This window comes from Mustelus asterias, chromosome 23 (assembly GCF_964213995.1).
Source record: "Mustelus asterias chromosome 23, sMusAst1.hap1.1, whole genome shotgun sequence".
Lineage (NCBI taxonomy): Eukaryota > Metazoa > Chordata > Chondrichthyes > Carcharhiniformes > Triakidae > Mustelus > Mustelus asterias.
The window spans coordinates 53,684,956-53,697,672 of NC_135823.1; the positions used below are offsets into that span (position 1 = coordinate 53,684,956).

Below are 12,717 nucleotides of genomic sequence, written 5' to 3' on the forward strand. Positions count from 1 at the left end.
GAGGGAGGGAGTGAGCGCGGCAGGCGCGAGGGAGGGAGTGAGCGCGGCAGGCGCGAGGGAGGGAGTGAGCGCGGCAGGCGCGAGGGAGGGAGTGAGCGCGGCAGGCGCGAGGGAGGGAGTGAGCGCGGCAGGCGCGAGGGAGGGAGTGAGCGCGGCAGGCGCGAGGGAGGGAGTGAGCGCGGCAGGCGCGAGGGAGGGAGTGAGCGCGGCAGGCGCGAGGGAGGGAGTGAGCGCGGCAGGCGCGAGGGAGGGAGTGAGCGCGGCAGGCGCGAGGGGGGAGTGAGCGCGGCAGGCGCGAGGGAGGGAGTGAGCGCGGCAGGCGCGAGGGGGGGGAGTGAGCGCGGCAGGCGCGAGGGGGGGAGTGAGCGCGGCAGGCGCGAGGGGGGGAGTGAGCGCGGCAGGCGCGAGGGGGGGAGTGAGCGCGGCAGGCGCGAGGGGGGGAGTGAGCGCGGCAGGCGCGAGGGGGGGGAGTGAGCGCGGCAGGCGCGAGGGGGGGAGTGAGCGCGGCAGGCGCGAGGGGGGGAGTGAGCGCGGCAGGCGCGAGGGGGGGAGTGAGCGCGGCAGGCGCGAGGGGGGGAGTGAGCGCGGCAGGCGCGAGGGGGGGAGTGAGCGCGGCAGGCGCGAGGGGGGGAGTGAGCGCGGCAGGCGCGAGGGGGGAGTGAGCGCGGCAGGCGCGAGGGGGGGAGTGAGCGCGGCAGGCGCGAGGGGGGGAGTGAGCGCGGCAGGCGCGAGGGGGGGAGTGAGCGCGGCAGGCGCGAGGGGGGGAGTGAGCGCGGCAGGCGCGAGGGGGGGAGTGAGCGCGGCAGGCGCGAGGGAGGGAGTGAGCGCGGCAGGCGCGAGGGAGGGAGTGAGCGCGGCAGGCGCGAGGGAGGGAGTGAGCGCGGCAGGCGCGAGGGAGGGAGTGAGCGCGGCAGGCGCGAGGGAGGGAGTGAGCGCGGCAGGCGCGAGGGAGGGAGTGAGCGCGGCAGGCGCGAGGGAGGGAGTGAGCGCGGCAGGCGCGAGGGAGGGAGTGAGCGCGGCAGGCGCGAGGGAGGGAGTGAGCGCGGCAGGCGCGAGGGAGGGAGTGAGCGCGGCAGGCGCGAGGGAGGGAGTGAGCGCGGCAGGCGCGAGGGAGGGAGTGAGCGCGGCAGGCGCGAGGGAGGGAGTGAGCGCGGCAGGCGCGAGGGAGGGAGTGAGCGCGGCAGGCGCGAGGGAGGGAGTGAGCGCGGCAGGCGCGAGGGAGGGAGTGAGCGCGGCAGGCGCGAGGGAGGGAGTGAGCGCGGCAGGCGCGAGGGAGGGAGTGAGCGCGGCAGGCGCGAGGGAGGGAGTGAGCGCGGCAGGCGCGAGGGAGGGAGTGAGCGCGGCAGGCGCGAGGGAGGGAGTGAGCGAGGGAGGGAGTGAGCGCGGCAGGCGCGAGGGAGGGAGTGAGCGCGGCAGGCGCGAGGGAGGGAGTGAGCGCGGCAGGCGCGAGGGAGGGAGTGAGCGCGGCAGGCGCGAGGGAGGGAGTGAGCGCGGCAGGCGCGAGGGAGGGAGTGAGCGCGGCAGGCGCGAGGGAGGGAGTGAGCGCGGCAGGCGCGAGGGAGGGAGTGAGCGCGGCAGGCGCGAGGGAGGGAGTGAGCGCGGCAGGCGCGAGGGAGGGAGTGAGCGCGGCAGGCGCGAGGGAGGGAGTGAGCGCGGCAGGCGCGAGGGAGGGAGTGAGCGCGGCAGGCGCGAGGGAGGGAGTGAGCGCGGCAGGCGCGAGGGAGGGAGTGAGCGCGGCAGGCGCGAGGGAGGGAGTGAGCGCGGCAGGCGCGAGGGAGGGAGTGAGCGCGGCAGGCGCGAGGGAGGGAGTGAGCGCGGCAGGCGCGAGGGAGGGGAGTGAGCGCGGCAGGCGCGAGGGAGGGAGTGAGCGCGGCAGGCGCGAGGGAGGGAGTGAGCGCGGCAGGCGCGAGGGAGGGAGTGAGCGCGGCAGGCGCGAGTGAGGGAGGGAGCGCGGCAGGCGCGAGGGAGGGAGGGAGCGCGGCAGGCGCGAGGGAGGGAGGGTGCGCGGCAGGCGCGAGGGAGGGAGGGAGCGCGGCAGGCGCGAGGGAGGGAGGGAAGGGGAAAACAGGCGAGTCTGTATCCTTAGCTAAAACGAAAGTGTGCAAGTGGTTGACAGTTTTTCTTAAATGGAGCCAACCCAATATGAATGAAATAATTCTAATCACTTTGTCAATTGAATATTGTCCTGATGTGCCTTCACTGATGGTAAATAGGATGGGTTCGTGTATCCCTAACGACATGTCAGAGGAGGCCTCACAAGCCTTTAGGGAGATGACTGTAAAGCTTAATTCTGCTGTCCTGTAGCAACATTAATACAGCAAAATTATATTTGGTTTTGTAACATTTTCCCACTCTTAACATTTCTCTTCGCTAAATGATTAAGAGGAGCTGTGTGTTACTCCATTCCGGCCTTGCACAATGCCCCTCTGGCTTTTGGAACAAGATATTTGCTTGGCGCCCCTCTTATTTGTCAGAGGAAGGATGAGGAGAATGTTTGATCCAGGCCATATGCCTCTCTATAAAACAGACTGCCTAAAAGTGCATTCTGAAAGTCATTCTGAAAAGGGAATTTAATGGTTACTTCATGGGGGAAGAGCAGGAGAGTGGCTCTAATGGTATTATACTTTTGAAGAGTTTGCATAGGTGTGATAGGCCTAATGGCCTCCCTTTGAGCTGGAAGATTCTTTGTAATTATTTCCCCTGACTTGGTCATTATTTTTAAAAAGCTGAAGTAATATAGTTCATAATCATTTATTGGAATTCAATCATTTGGAAGTACAGAATTCGAGTATTGCTGAAAAATATAACAGGACCTGGCTCTTTACAGACAGAAGGAGCATGTTCACGCATTGCGTCTTTTTTAACTAAACAAATGCTCGGGGGACAGCCATTCCCTGGTTCATTCCCCAAGGACCAATGCCTTGTTGAATCGGAGTCGAACTGCCAGATTTGAATTTGAACAAAAGCTTTGCAGTTAACTATCCCCTGGTGCATTCTCCATGGCAACACCTCTATCAAGAGCCCCCTTTCCAACCAATCAGCACCCTCCATTCATGCAGTAAAATCTGTTGCTCCCTTTACTGTTGGTATTCTCGTGAACTGTCCCAATGAGTGCAAGATGAAAAGCTTTGACGGCATGTCTCTTTTTTCAGCAGTACTTACCGGAATTTATTAAAAGGACATTTGTAGCAACACTGGCCTCTTTTGGGATACGCCCCTTACTGAATTGAATGCTGGTGTTTTATTCCCATGCCAGCATTTTCATAAATCTTTATATTCATCTTAAATGTAGAGATGGTTTCGCAAGGGAGTCGTCCTGTCCCCTGACGCATTGGGAACTGGGTGAGTTCACCAGAGAGCCAAGCGCTCGACCCAAGACCCATTTAAGCAGATCTGAGATACCTTTTGTCCTGCTACTTTGAGATTAAAAAGCCATTCCTACCTGCAGAGTAAGGTTCTTGTTTCTCAATGCAGATAAATTCCTTCCTTTCATATTTGGCACGAATCCATTGTTCCCGAAGCACTCTGAAAAGCAAGGAATCAGGTGTCTGAGAAAGGAAAAAGGAGCTTGCCGGGGATTTCATTGTTCAGTGTAATTGGCAAATAGGATAATTGCACCAACGTATCTGTTGTCTACTTGCAGCAGATTTCATGTTGTGTTTGTATCTACCTACTTACTCCCTTCTTCTTAATTTGAATGCATTTCCTGTACAACTTCTGGCTTGCCAGGATTTGGCATAAAATGCATTAAGGGTGGCAAGGTGGCACAGGGGTTAGCACTGTTGCCCCACAGCACCAGGGACCCAGGTTCGATTCCCAGCTTGGGTCACTGTCTTGCAGAGTCCGCATGTTCTGCCCACATCTGCGTGGGTTTTCTCCGGGTGCTCCGGTTTCCTCCCACAGTCCGAAAGACGTGCTGGTTAGGTGCACTGGCTGTGCTAAATTCTCCCTCAGTGTACCCGAACAGGCACCAGAGTGTGGTGACCAGGGATATTTTTTTAAAAATGTTTTATTAGTGTCATAAGTAGGCTTACATTAACACCGCAAATGAAGTTACTGTGAAAATCCCCTAGTCGCCACACTCCGGTGCCTGTTCGGGGACACTGAGGGAGAATTTAGCGTGGCCAATGCACCTAACCAGCACGTCTTTCAGACTGTGGGAGGAAACCGGAGCACCCGGAGGAAACCCACACAGACACAGGGAGAACGTGCAAACTTCACACAGTGACCCAAGCTGTGAATCAAACCGGGGTCCCTGGCGCTTTGAGGCTGTAGTACTAACCACTGTGCCATCATGCCGCATTTTCACCTTCATTGCAATGTTGATGTAAGCCCTACTTGTGACACTAATAAATAAACTTTAAAACTTTTGTCACATTTTCTACGTCAACTGTGACAGGCCTACTGCCACCAGGGGTGCTGTGGCATAATTTGCCAGCAAGTTGTTGAGTTCCACTCACTATTTTATTAACCTCTGACCCCTCAAAAGGCCAGGGAAAACCTGGAGGATTGGTAACTGGAAATTCTGCCGTGCGTCATTTTGAGATGTCTCCACAAAACTCCTCCGTTGACTGCTGAGCATTTTAAATAAAGATGGCCGACAAAGAAAATTCATACGCTCTCCGTTCACACAATAGAAACAGTAAACCTGTCAGGCCAATGCTGCTTATCACAAACAGCAGCAGACAAAGGAAAAATGTCAACTTTGGAAACCTACCAAAACTTTTCAGTGCGCATTCAATCTGCTGACCAGGCAGAGGCCTGTTAGGCTGAATGGTCTTTACCTGTGCTGTACACTCCGTGCAACCTGGCACTTGGGAATTACATGATGAGCCATTCCCATTTACTAAACCTTTAAGGCTTATTCCTGTATGAGCTACCTTTAGCCTGGAGTACCATTCCCAATCCCTCTATTCCTGCGCCCACTTGTCTCAAGTTGTGCCTTTCTGCAGTTCCACTACTGTTAAGTGTCAGGCCAGAGTCTCCAAAATGTTTTGTGAAGTTCACCTAGACCCTAAGTTTTACATTTGATTTTGGCATTGGGGTGAGCATCAGGTGTTTCACTCCAGGTAAGAGTTGAGTGATCCACTAGGAACCTTTTCTCAAACAAAGTTTATTTAAGAACACAGTTGGAATATAATAAAAATAATTAGCATAACCGTTACCAATTACAAGAATTAAACACGTCCCAGTATAACTCCTAATAGCTGGCTATCTCTGTTGTTCCAAGTTAAACACCATCCCACAGACACACACCCTTCTCCAGACTTAGCACAAAAAGCAAGTATGCTCATGTGATGCTGGATCTTCAGCTTTGTAACAGCTATGGACAGAAATCCAGGCCAGCTGTTTGCCGAGAAGGAGATCCTGAAAACAGCCAAACATCAGAGAGGTAAACTTAATCTCGGGCAGCTTCCAAAAACAGCCACACAGAGAACAGAAACTCCAACTTCAGAGAGAGGGAAAAAGCACTGTAGCTTCTCTCCACTTCAAGCTGCTACTGAAAATTAAACTAAAAACTAGACTTCTCTATGAAGCATAGCTATACCTAGTCACATGACATGCCCTGTCAATCACCCCCATCTAAGCTCCCTCTGCAATCCTAAGGGACCATTAAAACCGTAGAACACTGTATTAGGCCAGATTAAAATCAACATTGCTTAAATTATCCTGCTTCAGCAACAATACAAGACACCAGTCACAGGCAACACGGTGCCAACAAAATATCCTGCAGGGAAACATGATTAAAATACATTTCTTAAAGGCACAGTATCGTCACACTATGCACCTGCCACCTTTCTTGGCCATAATATCCATTCCTGCTACCCGACTCTCATCGACCCACAACCTGATCTAATCCCAACTTCAGTTCTACCGGCCATTCCTACCCTGGTCCTGACACCACGACCCCCTGTCAGGATCTTGAAGAGGAGAAACTGAAGGGTTACCATGATTTCTTGCCAGCTTTGCCCATTTTTCACTGGTAACTTTGATCACTGTTCAATAGTGACTTATACTCTTCCTTCCTCTCCTCGCAGCTTCAATTTCCAATTATACAATGCACTTATCAATCTTTCAAAACCGTAATGAAAGTCATGGTGGGAGGTGTTAGGTGGAAGGGCCATGCAACCCATTTAAATCCCTGCCTTAACTGAAATTATCACCCATCTAACCCTATAGCACCTCCACGGGGGAGAGGGGCAGATAACAGAGACTCTGCATTCAACCCTCAAAGACCTGAGGTGGTTGCCACCTATATAACATCCTTCCAATATGAAAATCTCAGGGATTCCGTGATACTACAACAGAAGGTCGTGGCATCCCGGGATAATGGAGGGGGGGGGGAACAGGAGCGGAATTGGAAACAAGTTGTTGAATTCTATAAAGATTAAGATACAGGTTGGGCCACCATGGGCTGCACGGTGGCAGTGGTCAGCACTATTGCCTCACAGCGCCAGGGACCCGGGTTCGATTCCGGCCTCGGGTGACAGTCTACGTGAAGTTTGCACGTTCTCCCCGTGTCTGCGTGGGCTTCCTCCGAGTGCTCCAGTTTCCTCCCACAGTCCTAAGATGTGCGGGTTAGGTTGATTGGCCATGCTAAATTGATTCTTACTGTCAGGGGGATTAACAGGATAAATACGTAGGGTTACGGGGATAGGACCTGGGTGGGATTGTTGTCGGTGCAGACTCGATGAGCCGAATAGCCACCTTCTGCACTGTATGGATTCTATGATTCATTGGAGCTTAGAAGGCTGGGAAGCGTTCTTATGGAAACCCAGAACTAGGGGGCATGGTTTAAAAATAAGGGATCTTCCATTTAAGATGGAGATGAGGAGGATTTTTTTTCTCTCAAGAGGTGAACAAAGAACAAAGAACAAAGAATAGTACAGCACAGGAAACGGGCCCTTCGGCCCTCCAAGCCTGTGCCGCTCCTTGGTCCAACTAGACCAATCGTTTGTATCCCTCCATGCCCAGGCTGCTCATGTGACTATCCAGGTAAGTCTTAAACGATGTCAGCGTGCCTGCCTCCACCACCCTACTTGGCCCCACCCCACCCCACACCACTTGAGGTGGAGAGTCTTTTGAATCCTCTACCTCAGAGAGTTTGCTCATTGAATATATTCAAGGTTGAGTTGGACAGATTTTTGATCAACAAGAGATTCAGGAGTTATGGGGACAGGCTGGAAGGTGGAATTTAAGGTCACAATCAGAGACAGTAGTGAATAGTGGTACAGGGGCGATGGGCCAAATGGCCACCTCTGCTTCTATTTCTTACGTATTTAACGCCAGCTTAGGGATCACACATCAGAATTTCAGGCTCATCAAATATTTCAGATATTAAATGTTAAACGGCAAAGAAATTATAATTAGAATCAACATCGGAACTGTCTGACCTCTGAATGTTTCCAATTCCACAACAGACGTTTTTTTTTGGAAAATGGCTGCTTTGGGTTTGAACTTCCTTTCAGATGAAAGAGCTATGTCTGGTCCGCAGTGAAGCCGCACTGAGTGGTTTGGGGAGAGGCAGTTGTTGACTCGCTTGTGTCTGTTGAGGCTGCATTGACATACCATCCTCACTGCCTCTATTACACTGGCTGAAGTTCATAAGAAATCTTTCTTTGCTGTGGGGTGGCACAGTGGTTGGCACTGATGCCCCACAGCACCAGGGACCTGGGTTCAATTCCTGGCTTGGGTCACTGTTTGTGCGGAGTCTGCACGTTCTCCCTGTACGTGCATGGGTTTCCTCCGGTTTCCTCCCACAGTCCAAAGATGTGCAGGTCAGGTGAATTGGCCGTGCTAAATTCTCCCTCAGTGTACCCGAACAGGCGGCGGAGTGTGGCGACTAGGGGATTTTCACAGTAATGTCATTGCAGTGTTAATGTAAGCCTACCTGTGACTCAGAAATAAACTTTAAACCTTTATCTTCTAAGCGTCAAGTAGTCAAGAAAGCAGTTTTGTAGAAACGCAACCAACGTTCCTTTTCTCATATCACACATTGGAATTTCTAGGTTTAAGAAAGTGATAAAAAGGACTTGAATATTGTCGGTGATTGCAAATATCCATCCAAAATTATTTTTTTACAACCACGAGAGAAGTTGTTGAGGAACTTGCTGGAATGGAAATTCAGGAATCTACAAGATGACGAGAGCCCATTTCTGTCGGGAACATAATTTTTGCTAAATGATAACAGACCAAAGGTCCACCTCGTTCACTCCTACCACCCTGGTAAATCATAGGTTGCAATGATTTCAGAGTTGTAGTCTCATCACCCCGCAGTCTATCACTAGCAACGAGTGTGCAAGAGATACAGGCAGGAGGCAGGCAAGAGGCAGGCGAACCCCCAGTGGTGGGGAGCCTTGGGAACCATATGCCCACGAATGCCTCTTCCTTTTGGGCTTGCTAAACACACCATGTCCCAAATTAATCCTATTCCTCTGCACTGAGAATGAGATTTTTAGTGGGGGATGCTTCAACTGGTCAGTCTCAAAATTTAGAATTACATTTTGATATTCCATCTAATATAAACTCCAAACTCTGCTGCTTGTGACTCAACTCAAACAAACTCCCATTCTCCAATACCGCTGTGCCCGCTGACCCACCTGACCCGTGCCCACTGACCCGTGCCCACTGACCCACCTGACCCGTGCCCACTGACCCGTGCCCGCTGACCCACCTGACCCGTGCCCGCTGACCCACCTGACCCATGCCCGCTGACCCATGCCCCCTGACCCATGCCCACTGACCCATCTAACCCGTGCCCGCTGACCCACCTGACCCATGCCCGCTGACCCACCTGACCCGTGCCCGCTGACCTACTTTGGCTCCCGGTCAAGCAATGTCTTGATTTTAACGTTCTCATCCTTCATTTTCGAAACTCTCCATGGTCTCATCCATCATTATTCCCCTTCCCCTTTAACACCCTCCTTGAAACCTACCCCATTGACCAAGCTTTTGGTCAACTTTCCTAAGATCTCCAAATGTGACTTGCCGTCCTACGGGAATTTCTCTGGATATCATATTACAATAAAAGGTGCTACGTAAATACAAGTTGTCTCATATATTTTACAGATGCACCATAGAAAGCATCCTTTCTGGATTACAGCCTGGTATGGCTCCTGCTGTGACCAAGACTGTAAGAAACTACGAAAAGTTTGTGATCGTAGCCCAATCCAAAATTAGGTTTTTCATGCAAGCTTCATTGACTTGATGCACCCTGGGTTTAAAAGGCTGATGCAACAAATAGTCTGCTGGTGTCGTGCGGTCTAAAAGCCAGAAGGTCCAGGTAATGGAGAGTTGGCCTACATCACTTAACCACATGGAAACAATTATCAAAGAATCAAACCTCTGACCAGCGCGAGACAAAAAATAGCATTGTGTGAAGTAGCCTTACCACCCAAGTTGTGGTCTAGTTTCTAGTGAATACACTGCAGAATCAAACTCAAGAATTTGCAAGTTGATGATTCTGGCATTGCCGAACCTGGCACTGCATCTCGCACAATACGTCCAAAGCATTACTGAGCCTCGCGTCAATAATACAAAACCATGACTGCTCCCTCAGACTGAACAATGGATAATAAACAATTCTCCACCACTTCCTCTTTCGATACCCGTGTCACATAAACAGAACCTCATGTTCGTGTTTCTGTGCTGAAACCCAGTGCCACGTTAATCAGAGGCAGATGGTGCTGTGTAAAGCACCCACGTTAGGCCCCTTGCAATCTACCAGTCATCACCCTGAACAATTCTGGCCAGGAAATGCTTTTAGTACAGGATGAAGCACTTCATATAGATGATTCCACCTTCCAAAATAATTCAACAAACATGCCGCAATTTTCATACATTGCAGCCTCTGGACACTCCAGATGTGCACTATGCTGATACTAGCAAAGATTTCAGAGCCACTAAAGAAAAGAACTTGAGTTTATATAGCGCCTTCCACAACCCATAAGGATGCCCCATATTGCTTCACAGTTACCGGATGCTTTTTAAGCGCAAGTCGCTGTTGTAATGTCGGAAACATGGCCACCTGCATGGCACTCTCCCACAAACAGATATCAGGGCCAGAATTCTCCGGCCGTTCACACCCCGCCGCTTCTGCAACTAAGGACGGAGAATTTGGCGCTCAGCCAAATCTCCATCCACTCAGTGGGAACCGGAAAGTCCCATTGGCATGAACGGTCGGAGAATTCCAACCCAGGTAAATGACCAGAAAATCTACATAGAACATAGAACAGTACAGCACAGAACAGGCCCTTCGGCCCACGATGTTGTGCCGAGCTTTATCTGAAACCAAGATCAAGCTATCCCATTCCCTATCATCCTGGTGTGCTCCAATAACCGCTTAAAATGTTCCTAAAGTTCTGACTCCACTACCACTGCAGGCAGTCCATTCCACACCCCAACCACTCTCTGCGTAAAGAACCTACCTCTGATATCCTTCCTATATCTCCCACCATGAACCCTATAGTTATGCCCCCTTGTAATAGCTCCATCCACCCGAGGAAATAGTCTTTGAACGTTCACTCTATCTATCCCCTTCATCATTTTATAACCTCTATTAAGCCTCCCCTCAACCTCCTCTGCTCCAGAGAGAACAGCCCTAGCTCCCTCAACCTTTCCTCATAAGACCTACCCTCCAAACCAGGCAGCATCCTGGGAAATCTCCTTTGCACTCTTTCCAGCGCTTCCACATCCTTCTTATAGTGAGGTGACCAGAACTGCACACAATATTCCAAATGTGGTCTCACCAAGGTCCTGTACAGTTGCAGCATAACCCCACGGCTCTTAAACTCCAAACCCCTGTTAATAAAAGCTAACACACTATAGGCCTTCTTCACAGCTCTATCCACTTGAGTGACAACCTTCAGAGATTTGTGGATACGGACCCCAAGATCTCTTTGTTCCTCCACAGTCTTCAGAACCCTACCTTTGACCCTGTAATCCACATTTAAATTTATCCTACCAAAATGAATCACCTCACATTTATCAGGGTAAACTCCATCTGCCATTTTTCAGCCCAGCTTTGCATCCTATCTATGTCTCTTTGCAGTCCACAACAGCCCTCCACCTCATCCACTACTCCACCAATCTTGGTGTCATCAGCAAATTTACTGATCCACCCTTCAGCCCCCTCCTCTAAGTCATTAATAAAAATCACAAATAGCAGAGGACCAAGCACTGATCCCTGTGGCACTCCGCTAGCAACCTGCCTCCAGTCTGAAAATTTTCCATCCACCACCACCCTCTGTCTTCGATCAGATAGCCAGTTACCTATCCAATCGGCCAACTTTCCCTCTATCCCACACCTCCTTACTTTCATCATAAGCCGACCATGGGGGACTTTATCAAACGCCTTACTAAAATCCATGTATATAACATCAACTGCCCTACCTTCATCAACACACTTAGTTACCTCCTCAAAAAATTCTATCAAATTTGTGAGGCACGACTTGCCCTTCACGAATCCGTGCTGACTATCCCGGATTAATCCGCATCTTTCTAAATGGTCGTAAATCCCATCCCTAAGGACCTTTTTCATCAACTTACCAACCACCGAAGTAAGACTAACCTATAATTACCAGGGTCATTTCTATTCCCTTTCTTAAGCAGAGGAACAACATTTGCCACTCTCCAGTCCTCTGGCACCATCCCCGTGGACAGTGAGGACCCAAAGATCAAAGCCAAAGGCTCTGCAATCTCATCCCTTGCCTCCCAAAGAATCCTAGGATACATTTCATCAGGCCCAGGGGACTTATCGACCTTCAGTTTATTCAAAACTGCCAGTACATCCTCCCTCCGAACATCTACTTCCTCCAGCCTATTCGCCTGTAACACCTTCTCTTCCTGAAAAACATGGCCCCTCTCCTTGGTGAACACTGAAGAAAAGTATTCATTCATCACCTCTCCTATCTCTACTGACTCCATACACAAGTTCCCACTACTGTCCTTGACTGGCCCTAACCTCACCCTGGTCATTCTTTTATTCCTCACATAAGAGTAAATCTGTTTTATTAAAAGATGGCGGTTGTGGGATAATGGATGGTTGACGGATACAAAACTGGCTTGGGCATAGACAACAGAGTTGCAGTGGAAGGGTACTTTTCTAATTGGAAGTCTGTGACAAGCGGTGTTCCACAAGGATCAATGCTGGGGCCTCTGTTGTTTGTAATATAAATATATATAAATGATTTGGAGAAAAATGTAGGTGGTCGGATTAGTAAATTTGCAGATGATACAAAAATTGGGGGAGTGGCGGATAGTGAGGAGGATTGTCAGAGGATACAGCAGGATATAAATCGGCTGGAGACCTGGGCCGAAAGATGGCAGATGGAATTTAACCTGGGCAAATGTGAGGTCATGTGAAGGAAAGTAAATGACAGAGCCCTTAGAAATATTAGCATGCAGAGGGGTGTAGGCATGCAGATCCATAGTTCCCTGAAGGTGGCAACTCAGGTGGACAAGGTGGTCAAGAAGGCGTATGGCATGCTGGTCTTCATTGGTTGGGGCGCTGAGTATAGGAATTCAAAAATCATGTTGCAGCTGTATAAGACTTTGATTAAGCCGCACTTGGAGCACTGTGTACAATTCTGGTCGCCACACTACCGGAAGGATGTTGATGCATCAGAAAGGATGCAAAAGAGATTTACCGGGATGTTGCCTGTTTTGGAGGACATGTGCTATAAAGAAAGGTTGGACAAACTTGGACTGTTTTCATTG

The 12,717-nt window shown here is 50.9% G+C and overlaps 1 protein-coding gene across 1 annotated transcript in view; it reads right to left on the bottom strand.

Moving 5' to 3' along the window:
- LOC144510785 (arf-GAP with dual PH domain-containing protein 1-like) overlaps positions 1-12,717 on the bottom strand; it is a 148,664-nt gene that overhangs the window by 78,749 nt on the left and 57,198 nt on the right. The window contains exon 4 of the mRNA XM_078240665.1: positions 3,443-3,525. Coding sequence (XP_078096791.1) covers positions 3,443-3,525 — 83 coding nt within the window. The remainder of the gene's footprint in view (positions 1-3,442; positions 3,526-12,717) is intronic.